General features: G+C 35.2%; 1 protein-coding gene across 1 annotated transcript in view; it reads right to left on the bottom strand.

Moving 5' to 3' along the window:
• The window catches only part of LOC118199377 (MAM and LDL-receptor class A domain-containing protein 1-like), a 344,431-nt gene that overhangs the window by 27,112 nt on the left and 293,658 nt on the right, over positions 1-23,661 (bottom strand). The window contains exons 71-80 of the mRNA XM_085826943.1: positions 21,153-21,323; positions 18,853-18,940; positions 16,485-16,637; positions 14,233-14,364; positions 13,782-13,948; positions 10,251-10,419; positions 8,251-8,376; positions 7,940-8,092; positions 7,035-7,180; positions 2,811-3,012 (exon numbers count right to left, since the gene is read on the bottom strand). Coding sequence (XP_085683069.1) covers positions 2,811-3,012; positions 7,035-7,180; positions 7,940-8,092; positions 8,251-8,376; positions 10,251-10,419; positions 13,782-13,948; positions 14,233-14,364; positions 16,485-16,637; positions 18,853-18,940; positions 21,153-21,323 — 1,507 coding nt within the window. The remainder of the gene's footprint in view (positions 1-2,810; positions 3,013-7,034; positions 7,181-7,939; positions 8,093-8,250; positions 8,377-10,250; positions 10,420-13,781; positions 13,949-14,232; positions 14,365-16,484; positions 16,638-18,852; positions 18,941-21,152; positions 21,324-23,661) is intronic.

Here is a 23,661-nt window from a genome sequence, read left to right as displayed (position 1 = left end):
ACTACCCTTTGTCTTCGGATTGAGCAATCGGTGCATCTCTTGGCTACCTCGCTAAAAAGGTGGAGGGCAGGTTAAAGAGTGCTTTGAAAGCTTTAGACATTGCAGTCACTGATGCACGGGTTGCATCGCCTTCTTGGGCTGTGTGGTGGGCGGTGCAGCCAATGTTGGATTCTTTCTCTTCTTTGCATTATGACTAATTTAAACACTATTCAGACAATGAAAATGCTAGTATCCCTAGATATCTTGCAGTTGCTGGTTATTCCCGAGCTTCATTATTTACCCATAAGTTTATCAAGGCCTATGCAGGTGAACCTAAAGACATAAAAAAACTTCGTTCTGGGGATCTTCTCATTGAAATACATTCTGCTGTTCAGACCACCTCATTTCTCAAAATGACGAAACTTGAAGAATCATCCTGAAACTTTCAGCACAGAAGACCTTATATTTTTCTCGGGATGTTATATCTGAATTAGAGCTCCTTTCAGTTCCTGATGAAGAATTTTCTTGTGAAATTTTTGTCCCAAAAGTGTGCTCTGCTAGAAGAATTAAGGTGCGCAGGGATGGCTTGCTAATTAATACCAAACATGTAATTTTAAAACGGGTATCTTCGCTGTCCCGTCAGGCCTTATATCCCTAACCCCTTGCGTCGTTAAAGCCAGCGTTTCGACCAGTCTAAAATATCATGGCAGCATTACAAGTGCTCAGTGCATAGTGCGTGAAACTGAAAAATTTATCCGCTGTCTCTTTATATGTAAATTGTAAGAGTGACCACGCAGCATACCCTAGGCATTATCCAAAATGGCAAAATTAAAAGAAAGTCCAAAAATTAAAGTAACAAAGATATTTCTTACGGAGAGGAAGGAATATTGAATAATATGCAACCACCGTGAAAATACATATTATGCCAAAAGTGGGAAATCTGTTTATGCAGTTGGTGTCCAAGCTATGTATTCTACTTTTCCAAACACTATAATAAAACTACAAACAGTAAAAGCCACCCCGGAAGAAGTAACCAAATCTCAATAATCCTAAGACGCTCCGAAATCTCATCAAAAAGGAACCAAACAAATTTTACAGAATTCAGGCAAATAATGTTAAGAAAGCATCAAAAAACGTAACTAAAGATAGAAGTCCAGCAATGGTCCAGTTGCAAGTATGTATTCAGACCGTGCTGATTCAGAAAGTATGAAAAAAAGAAGGATTAGACATTCTAAAACATCTGTTATCCCGACATTCTAAGAAATAGCATCGCCGAAGCAAACATTCATGATGGCCACCCTCATTTCGTAGAGCTGTCACGGCTTTCATCAAAACATTGCCACTATTAAAGATCTCATTGAAGCTCACCACATTGTCTGCTTTGTGGTGTAGGAAACATTCTGAAACCAGATATATCTGTAAATATTCGGAGGTATTTATTCAACAGCCAAGATAGATAATGTCAGTGGGGACCAAGTGCGAGGAAGTGTAACTCTCCTTGCTGCTCAAGATCACTCCTCATCGATCATACCATTGACAACATGTCTTTAAGCTATAGCAATACAGAATCACTGTCAAATCTTCAAGTAGAGGATTGCCTCAAGGCTGTGAGCTGAGTATGACACTTTTTCAATCTAACAGTTAATTGTATTCTTAAAGAACTTCCTCGTACTATCAACACAACATTATATGCCGATGGCTTACAAATTAGCTGTTAAAGTGCAGCCATCCGTTTTATAGCTATAAATATATCCAAGTAAAATTACTAAGTGGTGAGAATGTAATGGATTCAAGTTTTAAAGCAAGAAGACCGTCTGTATTAACTTTTACCTCAGAAGAAACCTGCATTCAGATCCTGAGCTCTATCTGGGAAATATACTAGTTCCCATTACACAGGAGACAAAGTACTTAGGTGTAATGTTCGACAAGAAGCTAAATTTTCCGTCTGATATTTCAAACTCGAGGAAATCGTATATGAAAAAATTAAATACTTTAATTCTTATCCAATATATCCTGGGAATAGATAAAGCATTTCCCAGGAACACATTCATGCAACTCTTCTCCGATCTAAAATTGATAATGGGTCAATTACTTATGGATCTGCACTGTCGGCTCTGTTGTTGAAATTGGATCCCGTTCATCATTAAGCTCTGCGGATTTGTTATGGAGCTTTCAAAACATCTCCAGTGCACAGTCTTTATCTAGAATGTCTTGAACCGTCGCTTCAATTGAGGCATGAGAAAGTATCTCTTTTCTACAAATTTAATATAACAACACAACATAACCATCCTGCTCGAGTTTCAATGCTCGATAATTCATACATGTAATCTACTATTCCAAGCGCGACCCCTAAGTGTGGTTTCTTTTCCGTTGAAGATTCCTTCCTTGCTTGAGGATAAACCGGATCAATGTTCAAATGGCAAATCGTTTTGAAATTCCTCCTTGGTATGATGCATCAGTCCATTCTCTTGATGTTTTCAGTCATTCGACAAAAATAATACAAGTGAAGCCTTTTATAGACAATACTCTGATGAACGTAGAAGTGAGTATAATAGGTATACCCCCAATATATTTCGATATTTCGAAGGCTACACACTATGCTACTGCAGCCTTTGTAATTCAGAGTTCAGAGGTCGGTTTTCAGTCGGTCAGTGCTATGTAATCACTTCAGAATAAGCAGCTCTTTACTATGCATCATGTTTTATATCTAAACAGCTTTCGCTAAACTGATCATTTATTTAGATTCATTCAGTGCATTAAAGTGTTTGAGGACTCCAGGGATTTTGTTGGACGACAGAGTAAATGATCTGCAATAAGTGTCGACCACTCACCTCCTTCAGCACATCGGTATGTGAATTTAACTTCATCGATGGCGATGTCAGTCCTGTTGTCACCACCTCTATGAGCGATGAAACCAACTCTGTACGTTTGAGGATTGCCGACTGCAGCGTAAGCGTACATCCATTTGTCACCTTGAGGACCAGACTTGACCCATAGTGGAAATATTTGTCCATTCTCTCCTTCGCTGAGAACCTGTGAAGTACAAAATTCCTCTCATTATCTACTCTAAAGTTACTAGACAGGAAACTTGCAAAAATATAACAGCAATAAAAATATTAATAAAAAAAGTCTGAAAGCTTCCAGATTTTATATTACCCCCAAAGGGGCGCTTTTCTTTTAACGTTTTTTATGTTACGTGTATTTATTACATATCATGTTCTTCGCACTTAAACCAGATAAAATTCAGTTCAACTGCAATACCAAAAAATATTTAAAAACAGCAAATCTTTAGAATTTCCAATACACAATCTCGCGGGCTGGAAATAATTTTTTCCCTCGTACAGTGCTGCCATTGCTTGCTTTGAAATTGTTGAATTTGTTAATCGGAAATTCGTTAAAGTTTTACAAAATTTGAAATAGATAATATAACAAATTCGAAATTCTGTCTTCTAAATGCCCATGTTCGGTTGGAGGACTGTATTATTCAGAATTTGATGGATCTAGGTAGGGTTTGTTTTTCACAGTGAGAGAAACATTCATGCAGATTCTTCATAATTTAGTTTCTTTAAATAAAATACATGACGATAATATTTTGTGGCAACAGTTTGAAAAGTGAACGAACGCAGAAAGTGAAACGACGCAAAATGCCGTTTTGAGACTAGTAGCCCTTTGGATCTACCGTCCGTTTGGGCTAAAACTAAGCTATTCTAACGATGATTACTAATTTAATTTAAAGTCTGAATACTTATTTTAAATGTTCAACGAAAATTAAGTTTTCGATTTTATAGCAGAGTTAGAAATGATTTTTTAAAATTTCATGCAATTTTCTTTTTTCTAAATGGAAACCCTTTACTTGAGATAATACTATGCTTATAATTTCTTGCGGTCGGAATATTCAGATACGAAAGTTTTATTAATTAGCCAGTTTCTCTCCAGTTAAAATTAAGTTTTACATGGAGGTAATTTAACTGAAAACGGTGGTAGAATTGGGCAAAAGGTGTCAAATTGTCTTCCTTTATCTGTAGCAAGAGAGCTGCCGTTGTTTAATAGCCAATAAGTACACTGGTGTGCAAAAATTAAGGACGAGACGGTTTTTTCAATATAACTTTGTACAAAAGCTTTCCAAATTACCACATTTAATACCGTAAGATCCCCAATACGTAAGGACATGAGTAATGTAAGCGACACTTACTAAAAGAGAAAACAGAGGGATAAAAAGAAGCTTTATTGAAAAAGTAGCATGGAGCGCAATGCGACTGGAGGCCGAAACATCCCTGTGATGGGTGTCCAGCAAGAAACATCCGGTCTTTAATAGCGGATATGATCTCCCCTGACTGCTAGGCAGGTTTCACAGCATCTGCCCATGCTGAGAATGAGGGTGTCAATGAGTTGTTGAGGCATTGCTGCCCATTCGTCTTGCAGCGCCAATCGAAGCTCCGGAATTGTTACTGGTGGTAAGGTACGAGCTGCCAAGCGTCTGCCTAGAAAATCCCATACATGCTCGGTGGGATTGAGATCCGGAGATCGTGCCGGCCAATCCATACGTTCAATATCCTCACTCTCTAAGAGCTGTTCGGCTACCGCTGTCTGCCGCCTGTTTCTTGTGGCCTGTAAGGCACCTGCGGGTGTGGTTCCTCGTGGACGACCACTACTAAACCCCCGGATAGCTGTTCCTGTAGTTTGAAATTGTCTCTAAAGTCGTGAAACGATGCTGTGAGCAATTCCGAACTCTGCAGCCACACTTGTCACACAGCGGCCTTCCTTCAACTTCCATATGATTCGACCTCGGGCAAAAGCATCCAGATGTCGTCTAACAGATTGATTATTCGCCATTTCTCGCTGAGGCAGCAACTCGGTGTGATTTTAACTGCTATACGGCGTGCAATCTCTTTGCCAGAAATACTGATCTTACACCGACAACATGCTTTATACTACTGAGACACTCCCCCATTACGTCCACCTGCATATCTGCGCATGTGCTACCGTACATCACCTTACTTAATCTCCTGATTGGTCTTTCTGTCCGCTCTGCCTCTTCGTTCAGCTGATATGCTAATTTTTCGACTTCGTCCTTAATTTTTGCACACCAGTGTAAATTGAGAAATCTTATTATCAAATTAAAATTATTAGTTTAATATTTAAATTTAAAAGTGTAATAATTGTTTTCACTCTCTAGAGACAATTGCGGCAGATTTTATCATTATATATTTCCTAAAGTTCGCAAACATAGTTACACCAAAAAACTCCATTTAAGAATATTGATGATAAAAAATATTAATTAGGCGATTTACTCAAATTTATTGTTATTATTTTTAGCTTTTCATGCTACAACTTCACAGCGTTGTTACAGCATGTTTTTATACTCAAGTTATCTGCATTAAAATTGTCATTACTTTTTGTAGAAACATTTCAGCTATTTCGAAGCAGGAGACGTGAAAAATATCCAATGCCCTCGCCGGGACTCGAACCACGGACCTCTCGAATACGCGCCGCGTGTGCTGACCATTACACCACGAAGACATGCTAAGAAGGGGGAGAAATACCTTATATACCCCTCCTTCTTTAAAAGGCGATTGGGGGATAAGGGATAATTACGTTATATCAATCTTCCGTATTCCAACTTTTGTTAATAGGTTAATTTCTTTGTAATAATTGTATACTATGTCTTTGTAATTGTATATTCAATACGTAAGTCTAATATTAATGTAAAATTACTATGTAAATGTCTTGGTAGGCTAGCATCCGATGCGGGCCAACCGAATGCTCAGCGGGGTGCAGTAGTGCGGCGGAGCAACACCTGTAAAAGTCACTGACGAAGTTCTGGTGCTCCGTCCACTTTCCCCTGTCCCTGTCCCTGCGGATAAGGGAATCCAGTCGCCAAATCCTGGTGCTGGAGAATCATCATCCACTATCTTCTTTAGTTCGGGCGCCACTGTAGACACATTAGATATTTTTTGAAAGCAAGAGAGATGAAAAAATTAGAAATGCCCTCCACGGGACTCGAACCACGGACCTTTAGAAGACGCCCCGTGCGTGCTGACCACTACACCACTAAGGCATGCGAATAAAGCGGGAGAAATACCTTTTACTTTATAATCTTATCCATAATACTCTCAGCTTGATTTAAGATATAATCTCGGCTAAAATGTTTCCATTATCACGAATGTTTCACACGTGGAAATGTATTAGTTTTTAGTATTAAATATTATTTTTTACTAGCGAGCTGTGCAGCTAAGATAAAATTTATAAATTACATGTCCGCCTGAAAAAAAAATGCATAAAAACCTTTCAATATGAATAAAATCCTTTCAGTCTCTCCAAGCAATAACCAATTTTTTGTTGCCAAACCAGGAAACAAAAACTTTTGGCAATTCAGGTTAATACACATGATGTCAGTATTTATATTTAATCTAATACAACAACTTTTTTTCAATACCAATAAAAGAATTAACGTGGAAATAACATATCGCATCAATTATCCTAACCTAAAACAAAAAGTTGCCAACAGCAACTATTTATAATAAAATAATTTTCAACATACAGTGACGTCACATGCATTCAACATCAGACTATGACCTTATACACTAATAATTATATGTTTAAAGTTTGGCAATGCTATTTTTATTTTATATTTTGTAAAACGATTTGAAAGTGAGGGGTGGCAACACTTTTCAAATAAAGCAGATTTTTATCTCCAGTGCGCAAGATTGTTGCCACTTGGAAAAATGAATGCGAAAATTAGCGTTTTCGTAGTTTTTAATATATCTCGGCTGATGAAAGTCGTACGAAGAAAAGAATGGTCGAAATGGCTGCCCACGAATTTTTGAAATACGGGGGGGGGGGTATCTCTTTCGAAGCCTCCGCGCCGTTCTCGAGGAGATGATGTTACAAACAAGCAAACATCCATTTGACGCGCACATATTTTAATAGTATTGAGGGATTCTTCTAAAATAATTCATTATTTGAATTCAGGCACATGAACTGAATTCAGTGCAACACTAATACAGGGTTTTTCGACAGAATTAATCGATAAATAAATAACAGAATAACGTTACCTCTAATTTTCCAAGTGTCTGAGACCCTTTCATAAAGTACCAGAAGCGGAGGTAGCATTTGCCTTCACTAGCTTTGAATACTGGTGTCATGACACCAGCTCGATCGCCTTCCGATGCTTTGGAGGAATCAATGTACAAGAAATAACCTAAAAAGATAAGAGAGCTTGAGTTCATTTCTTCTTAGTGAAGTTTGTGCTGATAAGAATTCATATATGATACGTTTAAAGGACAACATCAAAAAGAGCCATCGGTAAAAATATTACTATATTTATTAATAAAAATACTATATTAATAGTTAACAGTTCATTATTCTTGCTGTATTCACATAACTTAGCAATTACATAAAAATTATATAGTATTAATGTATAGTTAAAAAGCTTGTAGAGACATTAGGTATTTTTTGATAGCAGGAGAGAGGAAAAATGAGCAATGCCCTCGCCGGGACTCGAACCACGGACCCATTGATACGCGTCGAGTGTGCTGGCCATTACACCACGAAGGCATGCTAAGAAAGCTGGAGTAATACCTTACATACTCTCCTTTGTAAAGGGCGAGTGGGGATTAGGGGACCCAATCACCAAATCCTGGTAGTGAAGAATCATCATTTACCATCTTTTTTAGTTCGGGCGCCACTGTAGAGACATTATGTATTTTTGGAACCAGAAGTGATAAAAAATGAGCCGGGACTCGAACCACGGACCTCTCGATACGCGCGGAGTGTGCTGGCCATTTTACCATGAAGGCATGCTAAGAAGGCTGGAGTAATACCTTACAAGCTTGTCCTGACTTTCCTTATAAATATTTATTATATAATTAGCTAAGTTTTATATCTTCACTAATTAGCATTACATATTTCATTTAAGCATAAGAACAGAGATATTTATGATTGCGGAGCCCCGTTTTACCTTCCTGTCTGGGATTCTGGTTTCTCTCGGGCCCAGTTTCCGGACTTCGGCCTTCCTTCGCCCTGGACCACTCAAATTCTAACTCTTTCGACACCCATTCACATTCGTCCTTCCAGTTTTCAGAATCAAAATTACAGTCGCCATGTTGAGGTTCTGGAACAGATACGAGGAAAATCTGACAATACTTAATAATAATACATAACAACAATAATCTCAGTATTAATACACAGATAGAATCTGTGTAATTAAAGCAATCATTTGCTTTTAAGCTCATTTTATCTGAGCTAAATATAAAGAATTAGAAGACTCACCACACTTATATTCGTCAGACTTGTCATCACAGTCGTACTTTCCGTCGCAGTGAGCCCAAACTTTGATGCATTTTAATTTGTCTTCACACATCCATTCGTCACTCGAGCATTCAACAGGAGGATGAGCTGGAAAATGTATTTCGTAAGTGAATCTGTCATTCTGTTACAGGCATCAAATACAATTTAAGTTCCGTGACATATTTTATGATTTGAATGACAGAATTAGCTTGTCAGCATAAAACAATAATAATATAATTAAAAACAAAAACTGAAAGGTGTCAGATTTTAACGGTCGCCCAAAAGGATTTGTTGGATTTGTTGAGGTTTTTTACGATCTTGTTGAGTTCGTAGTTTACCACTCTACTATTACACTCACTCCTACTAACTATTTTTTTCTGGCCTTTTTAGCTTTATTATTAAGCGCCATTTTCTTCGCCCTTACGCCATACAGTAATCAACAGCGAAATTACAAAAATTTTAAAAGCGCCGTAGAAGTAAACGTTTAGAATTCCCATGCAGCGTTAATTGTTGGCATACATTTTTCTGTTTTGTTGAGTCTTTTCTCTGTTCATCAATATCAATGTTCAGACTTTCTTACTATGATGGCTTTACAATTTTGTTTTTGTCTTTTTATTATTAACGATTTGTGTGTTTACTTTATTTATCAATAATCGCATTCATGGCGCTTACGCGATATATATATATATATATATATAATTTATTTCCTAAACAGTATTGATTAATTGATTATATTATCTCCTAAGTTTAATTAAAGTAGAATTATTTTAAAAGTGTGCATCCATACTGGTAATATATATATATATAAAAGAGAGAAAAAACATGAAATATTTAAAAACAGGACATCTTTAGTATTTCCGACAGACAGTCACGTGCTCTAGAGATAGAAATATTTTTTGCCGTACACTGTTGGCACTGTTTGCTTGGAAATCGTTGAGCTTGTTAATCAAAAATTCGTTGAATTTTTTATAAAATGTGAAATAGATAATAAAACAAATTCAAAATTCATAACTCGGGCTTACGGATGCCCATGTTCGGGTGACGGACTACGTTATTCAAAATTTGACGACTCTAGATACTGCTGTTTTTTTCACAGAACGAGAAACATGCATACATTCATGCAGGTTACTTATTATTTAATTGCTTTATATATAATACAGGCCGATAAAATTTGGTGGCAGCAATTTGAAAAGCGGTAGAGCCGTTTATAGCGATTCGACGCAAAATGCCGTTTCAAGACTAATAGCTCTTCTGGGCTGACACCCCTTTGGGCTAAAAATTTAAGTTGCGTTTCTATCCAGAAATCATTTTGGATAATGGCAGATAGAGATATAAAAGCATTTATATTGATGTAGTTAGCAGGTGATTCACCGTACCTCAATATTTAAGGGAAAATGTTGTGGGGTTGCAACCTTTTATCTAATAGCTAAGTGTGTAGGAACTTGGTGAACACTTAAGCGAATAATCGCTTTATTTCATGAGCACAGACGAAAACTCAAGAAGGGTTAATTACTCTATTTCTCAAAATAAAGAACCTAACAGATGGCTCCTTCTCAGAGCGTACAGCAAAGCCTCTAATTGGACTTGAACTCAAAGTAATAAGAAGTAAAACTTAATTAATGCTTAACTAAAAAGATATAGCCGAAGATATCAATATTTCCAAGTAGTTGGCCCTTAAATATCAAAAAAGCCGGTGAAGCTATCAAAGGCCTGACATACGGCCGAGAGAGAGTGTAGCCAAAAGGCGAACGCACTCTAGTCAGAAACTCAGGCTCTCTAAAGAAGTCAGTGGAACTTCGTCTTAAATACGGCTCTTACTCATTTGCATTAAACGCAATTTTAAAAGCACATTCTTGTAGGAAATTATAAATTAGGAGGGAGAGGAAAGTAGCTTTAACTAAAGTTAACTGTTGAAAACTTGGGATAAACCTTACATTAGTTTAGTTCCATATCAAAATTTGAGAAAGATAAGTGTCACGTACTTGAGGCGCACGTTATGAATTTTATATCATCAATAGCCAAGGCTTTAGAGTAACTGGATCCCTGTGTTGATTCGAAAACTATGCTGAAGTGTTCCTGTGTTTTGATGTCGACGACCTGTTCCTTCCAATCTTTTCCTTGGGGCTTAGATTCTTTCCATAGTACCTCGTTCTGAAAGAACAGAATGCAAAAAATGACGAAACATGTCTTAGAAAATGAAACTTTACATTTTAGGGATTTTAAGTCAAATTCTAAAGTTGTCGCTATAACATTATGATACATATCATGGTGAATAAAAATACAGGCGCATGTTCAACTCGTAATTGCTTTTGCATAAATTGCCGTTCAGTACTATTCCAGACCACTGAACTTTTAACATAATAATTATTTATCTCTGAGTCTAAATTTTATTAAATATTTTAAGTATTTTGTAAATTTAAAAATCATTACAACAACTTTATCAGAAAGATGATGTTTATGCAGACAATCTTCGTTTTCAAATTTTTCCTAGTAATACAGGAGATGTACATCAAATACGCTAGTATGCAAAACGTAAGAAGCAAATCCATTTTTCAACAGACAACCATGAAACTGTTGAAAAGGTTTTTTTTTCTTTTTTTTTTTTTTTTTCTGTGAACAATGAAAGGCCAACTCAATAGAAAGGTGATGCATATGTAGATTCAGCATCATGATGCCAAACTGTACGTCAAAATACGTCAAAAACGAACACCGCGCGCAGTGCAAGGCAACTTAAAAACAAGAAAGGAAGGCGCATTTCCACGCATTTTTCTCCAAATGAAATTGCGTCTCTACATGCAGTATGGCCACAAGAAAATATCAATACGCCTTTACACATGGTAGAAGGATTGACAAGTCTGAAAAGGGGCGTAGTTTGACATCTGTGGGCCAAGTGTTTGGAATTGATGAAAATGTGATGACGAGCTTGGGAAGCCTTTCAGACGACAAGTACAGCTATAACAAAGGTTGGTGGTAGTCGGCCAAGGACAACAACGGTGACTGATGACCTATATGTATGCAGTCATGGGAAAAGAGATCGAAACCAGGCAGTAGGCCAAATTGCTCAGCAGTTGCGTACGGCAACCGGAATACACAGTCCCGGTTTTCAGTCTGTCTATCATAAGAGAAGCTCTCGCCAATTAGTCTGCAGCTGTCTTTTGCTGTAGAAACGAGCCTTGACCCATTTTCCGTAAGGGTGTCTTGAAGATGAATGATAAACTATTTTCCCCTCAGCCACAGTCGCCAAACTCAAAATAACAATAAAGCAACCCTTGGTTCGTCCCTATTTGAAATATACTAGCCCTGTTGTTATAGCGACCACCACCCGCCAGACGCTGAGGCGAAAACTATTCTTCTGGTAGACAGGCAGTACTATGGCCACAAGTTTTCATTAAAATGGCTTACTTGTCCGCCTCCTGAACGCTGCCCACTAGGACAGCAGCACATCGGCAGCACCGTTTGCAGTGGTGAAGAGACCATAAAGACTGGGCATCTCATGAATAAGGTCACGTCTTCTCACTAACATCAGGGAAAGAGACCGTTGGGATGGTACTGACGTGCTTGTATCGGAAGGCAGGCATTTTGATGAACGGACACTAGTGTGCTTGTATCAGGAGGCATTATGATGAACGGAGGGACAGAGTTCCCCATTTCCGACACAGGTTCATTTACCAGAGATTGTTGCTGTGATGATTTACCAGAGATTGTTCCACCACGTGCATCGTTTACGGGGTACCATTGGTCCAGACATTGTGTTTATGCATGAAACTACATACATGACCACATAGCGCTCATGCTAATCAAGAGGTCCTGAAAGGTGAGGATATCCACAGAATGGATTGGCCGTGTGCTCCACGATACCTTGACCATATGTGGGATACTTTAGGAAGAAGTCTGGCCGCACAATCTTACACCGTGGAGAATACCAGAAGAATGAAACAGACGCTTTTTGAGGAATGGGAACTCTAATTCCCAAAACTGGAAGATAATCTGGTGTTGAGAATCGACAGATGGTGTAACGCCACCATTGCAGGTAGAGGAGATCATATGTCTTTCCATGGTTTTTTGATTTGCTGTTCTTCCTCTTGCACAAAGAGTTTTTCGTACCAATGACATTCTGACAATAAAACCTTTTTATATTACCTCCGTACTATATACGTACTATAAATTTTTGCTTTTTTGCTACTATACTTTCCTCATTCCTTAAGTACTACATTGTTCCTCTGTACTATGAATTTAATGCCTCCTAGTTGATTCTTTGTGGAATTACGGCCAAAATCAGAAAAGTTCCTTAAGTTTTGTACATTAGTCTATGAAGTCTCTTTTATTCTTAGCAAGCGTGAAATGTGAAAATTCTTAGCACGTGAAACAAGCTTCTTTTATTTTCGAAAATCCTGAAAATTTAATCCTTTTTGCATTAACAGAATTTTGGTCCGCCCGAAACATAAAGCAAATTTTTTTTTTTTTTTTTTTTTTTTTTTTTTACGTTTGCTATTACTTGAAACGAATCATATTCTTAAATCGGGAACATAATAAATAAGAGTCGATTTATAATATAATCCAGGTGATTTGAATTGATTTATAGGTTGAAAAAAGAAAATAAAACGTGTTCATCTGCCTAAATTGACCTCCAAAGAAGAGAGAAAGGTTGCCATTTTCAAAAAGAAAACTTGAAAACTTTCATCGAATGAAACAGTAACAAAGTTAAAGCAATATTTATGCAAGGAGGTACATGTCAAAACTGTCTGAAAAACTTTTTTTGTATTGGTTATAATTAAAAATAGTTTAAAAAAATAAAACGATAGAAAAAATGGAAAAAAAAAATCAACGCAAAATAACGCTTGGCGTAACAGAGCACTTTAAGTGGCCAGAAGTGGTGGCAATGGAGGCACTTAATAGGCGGTCACCCTTGCCTCTTATGAAGTTACGGACAGTTACAACCATGCATTCTCCGGGATTCAAACCTTGGCCCTTTGGTACCGCAGTAAGCTTCTCTAACCACTATACTGCCTGGGTGACTAGTTTTACTGAATATGAAATAGATAATAAAACGAATTCGAAATTCAAAATTCGAGCTTCCAGGTGCCCATGTTCGGGTGGAAGACTATGCTATTCAAAATTTGATGCCTCTAGGTACCATTACTTTTCCCAATGCGAGCCACATTCGTCCCTTCATGCAGATTCTTCATTATTAAATTTCTTTAAATAAAATACAGGGTGATAATATTTGGCGGTTACAGTTTGAAAAGTGTAACATCGTTTATAGTGATTCGACGCAAATTGGCGTTTCGAGAATAATAGCCCTTCTGGGTTAATGCCGTTTTGGACTAATAATTTTTCATTACATGAAATATGTGGAACAAATAACAATGAAAAATGCAGTTCAGAAAAACATTCTGTTCTCACAGTTATAATGAATAATGCATAAATTACAAACTATATCACGTTCATCAGATATGTAGTCTTAGAGAAAGGAGCTTCATGGAATGCTTTTCATTCCAGTGTTCAATGCTTACCTTGTTGTTTTTCTTATTATGCAATATCATAACGGAAAGTTCACCGGGGTTGTAACCATCTATGTAGTACCAAAAGGACATCTTGCAATTGGCTCCAGATATCACATAAGGCTTGGAATGTAATTGGGCAACTTCATTCACGAAACTCACGGGGGTCAAGTAATGACCTGAAATAACGACATTTTAAAAATATTAATAACGCAATTTCAGCCAAATAAATCCCTTCTGTCAAAATTAAGATGAAACATTCAGTGTTGATAAACTACGATGCTAATAACTATCTTAAATACTGAAGTACGATGTTCCAAAAACATGTCCAAAGCATAATTCAAAAAAAAAAAAAAAAACTTATTAATTTAAAATTACTTTTAGAAGCATGCAATTTTGTAGAATTGTTCTTTGTCACTTTTTGTTATTATCAAAGAAACAATTGTGAAGATGCTTTACATACCTTCCTTGGTTCCTAATGTGTGATCTGTTTTTATGTTATAGCTAGTCTTTCCTTGTCTAATTGTCCACTTTCCTTTGTATCCAAAGGCATTAAACCATCCGCATGTTCCATTCTCGAAATCACAAGAAGTACCTAGAAAGATACATTAAAACGTAATATCGAAGAAAGAAACCCCATTATTTATGTACAGAAACCCCATTTTTATGTATTATCAATAACATCAATTGATTCAAGTCTACAAATTAAATTGATGAAATGATTCAAATTTAACACAATGTGTTAATATATTATTGATTAGAAATGAATAATAGTACCATTACTATTCCCCTTATTTATTATATTTATTGTTATTTTAATATCATTACCATTACTTATGTTCTAAGTTTATGTAAGAATAACCAATAACATGAATTGATTGAAATCTGCAAATTAAATTGATGGAATGATTCAAATGTAACACAATACAGTCAAAAGTCGTTAATCCGGACTCGTCGGGACTTCGACGATTCCGGGTTTTCGATTTTTCCGGATTATAGATCATCAGTTTAAATCTGGTAAGATGGCATGCATAAATTATAAAATTAAAAATATGAAACCCTAATTTATGAAATAAAGAACAATTATGATTTAAAGGGTATCAAAATTTACAACAAAAAAAAAAGCTTAACATTTATTTGTTTACTTTATTAAACATTTCTTTCAATTTAAGTTGTTTAAGTTGCTTCGTTTTATGTGCTAATACTTTCTCTTTAATTCTATATAAACAGACATAATTTCTTGTTCAGTTACAAAGTTCCGCTGTTCAAGTCCCGTTAATTGCTGTGCCGAGAATACCGACTAACTTGTCAATCGAAATTTTTTCGTTTTCACTAACCCCTCTGTCGCTTTCTTCATGCCTTTATCCATTTTTTGCAGCAATTCCACTTTTTGTTTGATAGACACCGAAACATGCTTTCGCTTTGTGTAAGATCCTTTGGCAGCTCCAGAATCGTAAACTCTTTTTGACATAATCGAAAGTTCAAGCTTACTTTTTATAAAATTGCTCTAAGAGTCTACAAAAAATAATAAGCCGGATCCAATTCGAAGATTAAGGAACAACGCAATCTGCAACATTAACTGAAATAGATAATTAGATAATTTTAGCTTATACCGTCCGTTATACATTAAACGCGCATGCGTAAACGTATTATGCGTATGCGCACACGCATATGCGCAGCCATTAAGGTCTTACGCGCATGCGTAAACGCCAATGCGCATGCATCAACGCGCCACATGCGCAGAAAGTTTGTAGCTTTGAGGTCCGGATTATGGGTGTCCGAATTAACGACTTTTGACTGTATACTACTACAATATTGAATAGAAACGAATAATAGTATCATTATTATCTCATTATTAATTATATTTGTGCAATATTTATTATTATTTTAGTTTAACATTACCATTATTTATGTACTTATGTTTATGGAAGAATAATCAATAACATGAATTGATTGAAATCTGAAAATTAAATTGATGAAATGATTCAAATTTTACACAATATACTAGTGCAGCATTGAACAGCAATGAATAACAGTATCATTACTATCACCATTGCTAGAAGATCATTAGCCCCTCCTTTCAGAAACTCGAAAAATACATATATAGATTTATTTAGATAATTTTTAACATGTTTTATAAACTAAAGAAACAAAGAAAAAAAAATACAGAACTTGTTGATAAATATCGATATTTGAATAAAAATAGCTTTTTAATATTCATAAAAACGAAAACTAAATACTTTGAAATGCAGACCGAATTAGCAGTGTTCAGCGATTTTACCGTTAGGCCATTGTTTGGCTCCACAAGAAGAAAACTTAAGCATTAAAAACTAAACATGAGCAGAAAATAAATATCACCTACAGCTTTTTAAAGGTAGGTTATATCTATAGTAGTCAATTATTAAAGGTCATTATTTAATTCCTCTCTTTTATAAAGTTGGATTTAGTAGGAACATTTCTTAAAATTTATTGTTAATCTTACTTAAAATTAAAGCTCTTCTATAATTGGTCATTATTATATTAGAATATAAATATTCATATAAAATTCATCATATGGATCATTATAACAGGCTTTGAATGTCTTTCCTTTTAGAACATGAAGAACCAAAACCCTGAGATTACGCATGGACAAGACCTCAAGCCACTTCGAACGCTAATGAGTGTATAATACTTTTAATAATTGGAAAAGTAAAATTAAAATTAATGCGAACTTACCACAGTCTTCTTCGTCAGTTCCGTCGCCACAATCATCTATAAAATTGCACCTTTGGAGATGAGTATAACACTTTTTGTTCTTGCAAGAAAACTTTTCAGGGGCACAGTCATCTATGGGAGGAGGAGTAGTTGGTTTTCCAGGTATATCACGGTCTGAAAAAAGAGTAAAACATGACAAGATAGTTGGGAATTCTTAGACAACGCCTTGTTTTTACACAGAAAAAGGCTAGATTAGGTTAGGTTATTCAATTACGGCAAAGCCTCGAGGGCTATCTGCCTAAGGGGAGGGATGCCTTCGTGGAGGACTTTCTAAGAGAAACTGGCTCGTATACACGTTACACATGGGAAAAATCACGAAAACACCCATGCAGCCAGCCCGTTCGCGAAAATCAAACCTCGGACCGAACTACCAGTGTTCAGCGACTTTACCGCTCGGCCGCTGCTGGGCCCACAGAAAAAGGTTAGGTTAGGTTAGGTTATTTAATTACGGCAAAGCCTCGAGGGCTATCTGCCTAAAGGGAGGGATGCCTTCGTGGAGGACTTTCTAAGGGAAACTTTAAATAATAACAAGCTCTTTCTTAGCTACATTTCAATTCTTTTAATTCAATTTGGTATATATTTATTAATCTCTCTTTTTTCTTATTGAACTTACTTGATTCTTTTCTTCTTACAGTTCCTTCTTACACCTCCTTCCATACAGTTCGAAATTTAGGTTCAATCCAATAAAATTTGCAAATATTTTCTGATTTATTTTTAAAATTTGTATATTAAATTTAGTAATATTTGTAAATTTTTCGAAAAACGTTTAAATTATAACCTATAACGATTTTGCCATCAGCTTAAAATAAAAAATGCATTTTAGGAATACCTGCAAAAAATTAGATTTTTTATTCAAAATTTTAGAAGATATAGGTGAATTTATGTATAGTGCGATTTGAAATTGGTTATATTTATTATAAGCAATAATAACGCCAAATGTGGTTTACACTTCGTTAAAATTATTTGAAAAAATGAACAATGCACCATTTTTCTGTTCGAGCACAACGAAAGGGAAAGGAAAATAGGTTGCCATAAATTAAGAATTTGGCTAAGTGAATTACTCTTGGCACAAAATTAAAAAAAATACGCCTATTTTAAATTGCTCATTAAATTTCTCCCCAAATTTTATAAAATTTAATATTTAAGAATACTTTTACTTTTAGTCTTAAAATCAAAATATGGAGGAAAACCGCTTGTCATTTCAGAAAAAGTCCGATTTCGTGTCAAAATACCTATGTTAGAACAAAATATGCACGAGGTGTGACACAAAAAAATGAGACTAACTGTGTAGCTTGAAAAGAGGGGAAATAGCAACAACTGTGGCAACATGCCCCACACCTCCTCTATCCATGAGGCCAGTTTTGACTTAACCGATCACGCCAGTTGGGAGTACTGCGTCATTGAGTGAACACGTGCAACTGCATTCTGCCTGGAAAATGTCTAATGTAAAACCCGAACAGCGAATCAACATTAAGTTTCTTAAGAGATCAACAACGGAGGTAATATTTCAAATGTTAACCGAGGATTATGGAGCTGAAACTTTGTCTCGTGCACGTGTGTTTGAATGGCATAAGCGGTTTTCAGGGGAACGGGACAGTGGGGAATATGATGAACTTGCCGGGCGCCCAAGCACATTTATCATGATTGTGTGGGTTCTCAGTGGTCAGACTGTTAATCAACACTACTACATTGAAGTACTGAAAAGACTTCGTGAACAAATCAAGAAAAAAAGGCCATAGTTGGGAAGTGATGGATGGCTGTTGCACCAGGACAATGCGCCCACTCACATGGCGCTATCTGTCGAGCAGTTTCTAACCAGCAAAAACATTACTGTGATGGGGCATCCTCCTTATTCACCTGATTTGGCTCCATGCGACGTTTATTTCCGAAAGTTAAATCTTGCTTAAAGGGAACCCATTTTACCTCAGCTGAAGAGGTTCAGGCAAAAACGAAGAATCTCCTGAAGGGCCTTCCAGAAACCTCGTTCCAGAACTGTTACCAGCAATGGCAGCACCGAATGCAGAAGTGTTGAATGCTGAAAGGAGCTGCTTTGAAGGTGATAATGTCACGGAGAACTGATTCTGTAATTAGATGGTTATTCTGTAATTTTAACCATGATTTATTGGACCAGTGTCGTTTATTTATTTATTTATTTTTTTATTTTATTATTTTTTTTTGTATCACACCTTGTATATCCTAAGTCGCGGTTTTTATTGTGCGAGGTGCTTAAACGAAAGTAATAAGTAAGTCTCTACATTTTGGCTCAAGTGTTCAAAAACTGATTTTTGCAAAATTTAGCAAGAATTATAAAATGAGATATTTTTCTTACCTAATGCAAGATGACATTCCGGTGTTAACGATATGTCGTCGATGCTAACGCTGCCATAAGTTCCTGATAGTGCTGCTTCAATCACAATCTACAGAAAAGATAATTCCATGATCAATAAATACTACAAACAACGCCCTCAATGTATTACAGGTGCAGAAATTATGCCTGAAAATTATTATCAGAATTGGAAATTGGAACTGTTGGGCGCGGAAGTGTGCACAACAGATAGCAATACACAATAGGACAGAAATGTTAAAAGTTGTTAAAAAAAAATCTGAAAGAGTTCAGATATTAACGATAGCCCAAAAGGATTTGTTAAGGTTTTTTGGCTCTCGCTGAGCTCATAGTCTACCAGTTCTGCTGTTACACTCACTTCTGCTAGCTTTATTATTAAAATTTGCTTCGCACTTACGCCATATACGATTCAAAAGTAAAATTACAAAAATTTTAAAAGCACCATAGCAGCATACGTTTAGATTCCGATGCAGCGTTAAAGTGCTGGCATTCGTCTTTCTATTTTGACTCTAAAACAGCGTTAGCCCAGAAGGGCTATTAGTCTCCAAGCGGGATTTTTCGTCAAATCACTATAAAAGCCCGAATCACTTTTCAAATTGTTGAAACCAAATAATATCACCCTGCATTATCTTTAAAGAATTAAATAATGAAGAATTGGCATGAATATATGCATGTTTATCGCACTGTGAAAAACAACGGTACCTAGAGGCATCAAATTTTGAATAACGTAGACCTCCACCTGAATATGGACACCTGGAAGTCCGAATTTTGAATTTCGAATTTGTTTTGCTTCGCATTTTATATTTTGTAAAACTTTAACGAATTCAGCGATTTCAAAGGGAGCACGGGGTAAAAAAAATAATAAAATAAATTTAAAAAAAAATTATATCCAGCGAGCGAGATTGCCTATAGAAAATTCTAGAGGTAGGCTGTTTTTAAATATTTTTAGCTCAAAGGAACATTATCCCAAATGCTCTCGAAACTGTATGTGTATATAAATGAAAAAAACACACCCCTTTGCGCATCATATAAAATCTGAAAGCTACATTATTTTGTTAGCTTTTTTCAGTCTTTTCTCAGTTCATCATATCAGTAATGAGTTTTCTGAGTAAGATAGCTTACAAAACTTATTTTTACATATTTTTATTATTAACGTTTTTTGTGTTAGCTTTATTTATTAGATATGACGTTCTTCAAACTTACGGCAGATAAACTTCAGTTCAACAACGATATCAGAAAATATTTAAAAACATTATATCTTTAAAATTTCCGACAGACTGTCTCGCGCGCTGGAAGAGAATACTATTGCATTCCGTTTATTGCACGCTTTCAAATCGTTGAGTTTGTTAAACCAAAGATTCCTTAAAGTTTTACAAAATATGAAATATAAATTCCGAAGTTCAAAATTTGGCTTTCCAGATACACATGTTAGGGTGGAGGACAATATTATTCAAAATTTATTTGCCTAATTACTGTCGTTTTTGTACAATGGAGAAACATATGTACATAGATGCAGATTCTTTATTATTTAATTTCTTCAAAGGCAAATACAGAGCGACAGTATTTGGTAGCAACAATGTGAAAAGTAATTCGTCATTTATAGTGGACCACGCAAAATCCCATTTCGAGAATAATAGTCCATTTGGGCTAACGCCCTTTTATTAAACCAGCAGAAGCTAGTGATTTTTTTATTATAATGCACCTTTTCATATATTTTGTAATTAGTAAGATTATTAAGTTATTTTTTCTATCCAAACAAATGGTATCATAATTCGTAAATTTAAAATACGTGTAATAAAATGCATATTCGTAATTTAATAAATAAAATCTACATTCGTAAATTTAAAAACAAAAATATTTGTATTAGCTTCAAATAAGTGTTATAAATGTATGTAAATACAAAAGGTTGACATATATAAATACTGGTGAATACAATTCAAATTATTATCTTCAAATAAGTGTTATAATCACAAACACAAATAATAAATAATAAATAAAGTTGTAATACAAAAGGTTGACATATATAAATACTGGTGAATACAATTCAAATTATTATCTTCAAATAAGTGTTATAATCACAAACACAAATAATAAATAATAAATAAAGTTGTAATACAAAAGGTTGACATATATAAATACTGGTGAATACAATTCAAATTATTATCTTCAAATAAGTGTTATAGTCACAAACACAAATAATAAATAATAAATAAAGTTGTAATACAAAAGGTTGACATATATAAATACTGGTGAATACAATTCAAATTATTATGTGTTTGACTCACCTGATAGTCTTGTGAATCCAAATTGCCAATTTCATGCTCAGCTCGGTGCCAGAAATTAGTGACGTCATCTGCAAATTCTATCAAGAATTCCATACCATCCGAATTGTAATTTAATCTCTTGTATAATCGCAAGGGGTTATTCGCGAATATATTATTGTACCAGAAGCGTACCTGTTAAACAAGATTGTACAGTTTTATTTAAAAATCTTACTAAAATATTATTATTTGTCTTAACATATTATGAATAGTCTATTATAGTAACCTTTAAGAAGTTATAAAGCAAAGTTAGATTATCACTCAGTTTAATTTTACTCGCCTTGTCAAAAAGATTTTGTATTTTTACTGTGTTAGCAATTTTACCTGCTTTTTTGAAGTTATAGAGTCTCGTCTTCTTTGGTAACATCAAATTTGTATGATAAGTACAAACGACAATCTGTAAGACAAATGTACTAGTACGACAGATGTACGAGAACTCTTAAGCCTAAAAGCGAATTATCTCTACGTCTCGTAAGTATCACAGAGACAAGGAAAAGGCGTAAAAAACCCCTTTATTTGAGTCAAATAAAAGTCTTTAAAAATGTCTCTTGTTTATTTAAGGGGCTTTGTTTCAAGAATAGGTATATTGATATGATTCAAATATAATTGCGTCTAAAATATTGCTTTATAATACTCAAAACTTACTTTCAAATTTATTCTCCTTTATAAATGCTTATATTAATTCAGAAGTCAAACAACAAAAATCAGCGTTATATTTACAAATTGATTTTTGTTGTTTGACTTCTGAATTAGTATTTATTCGGCGTGTTATTGTGTCTTAAATGCTTATTTTTTGGAAATGCGTGTGTTATTAACGTAAGTGAACTACAAAAATGTTTATAGTTTACTCTGATTTTAACTTAATTAAATTCTTTCACAGGGAAAAATTTACATTGTGCTTAAGCAATAAGTACTAAAGCTCTTTATCATAATTTATTTAAATTTCAATACTCCTATTCTACTAAGAGTAGCATACCATGAGCTGAATGACAAAACAGCTGAATATTGGCAAGCAGAAATAACTGCTTGCTATTGAATTAGTTAATATATGAGGTATTTGTCAATTTCTTTCCGTGCACAATATGAACACAGAGCAACTGATTCTACAAGTGTTTCCTTAGAGGCAGATAGTTCTAACAGCTTCGCTGCAATAAATAGTTGAATGTATTTAACTAAAAACGCCTATATTTAATTTAGAAATATATTAAAAGGAAAAAATATATTTTCCGTTTTTCTCATGCATCATGTAATTTAAGTCTGTTATAAAGGGGAAATAACAAGCTGTATAAAACTTCCCTTTTGAACTATCGGATTACTTAAAGATTTTGAATTTGTCATATGTTTGTGCATGAATTTCATTTCTCTTTTAAGAATACATTTCATTCATTTATATGAATAATTACTACAGAAATCCTGATGATATTAAATGATTAAATTATTCAACAATGCTTAAAGACGTTTTAAAATACGTAATACGTTATACGTCAATAAATAGTTGAAAACTATTTATTGATTTTTGTCATATAGCTAAAGCGAATTTAAGTAAATAGCAGGGAAAAATTCACTCACGTTAACAAAATTTACAAAGCATCTTTTAATGATAATTATATTTTGTGCAATATTATTTCAATATATTAATCTTAATTAGTTATTGTAGAAAGCCTTGTAAATGCAGCATTTATAGGGCTTCTTTATTAGCTATGATAGTTCTTGCCTAAAAACCTTGATTGCAAATTATATTAAAAGACGAAAAACAGATGGCACCCCTAGTGCTTACAGAAGCCAACAACTACAGCTTAACTCAAGAGTAATGGATTAACTAAAACTGAGAAAAAATAAATTAGGCTAACGGCTGCAAAATTAGAATAATGCAGAAACTGTCTCTGACCTAAGGTCGACCTAACAAGCCTAATGTCTAGAATAACGCAATGCCGCAGAACACTACCCGCAAGGACATCAAATTAGCAGTGTGGTTTTCAGTAGACAGAATACGCTCTGATTCTACCAATATCAATTTTTAACGGCGCTTTACTCACGAAAATGTGACGATCCGCGAGGACCGAGATAAGGTGCTTGAAGAGAGCAGTGCTAACCGTTCGTTACCAGGAGATTGATTGAGCAGTTTGAAAAGTCCATTCACGGAGTGTGCAGGCAACTATGCCACGTGATCCAGCGCGCCGGTTACAGCCGAAAACATCGCGAACGAAAACGTCGCGGAGAAGACAACGCAAGGCCAAAACATCGTGGGAGAAAACATCGCAAAGAGAAAACATCGTGGTACAAAACATCGTCGTCGAAAATAAAGCGGTTCAAAAACTTCGCAGTTTAAAAAAATCGTCGTCGAAAATATCGTGGTAAAAAATAAAGTATCTACAAATCATCGCATGAGGATAACATCGCAGACATGCATTTTTCAGACATGCTTTTCGCAGACGTGCTTTAATAACTGTAAATGGATATTCCCATAATGGTA

The sequence above is a fragment of the Stegodyphus dumicola genome, chromosome 11, assembly GCF_044657685.1.
Source record: "Stegodyphus dumicola isolate Sdum_Otavi_A_Nest chromosome 11, ASM4465768v1".
Classification (NCBI taxonomy): domain Eukaryota; kingdom Metazoa; phylum Arthropoda; class Arachnida; order Araneae; family Eresidae; genus Stegodyphus; species Stegodyphus dumicola.
Note: the sequence above shows the minus strand (reverse complement) of the source record. Positions and strands in the feature narration are given on the sequence as shown.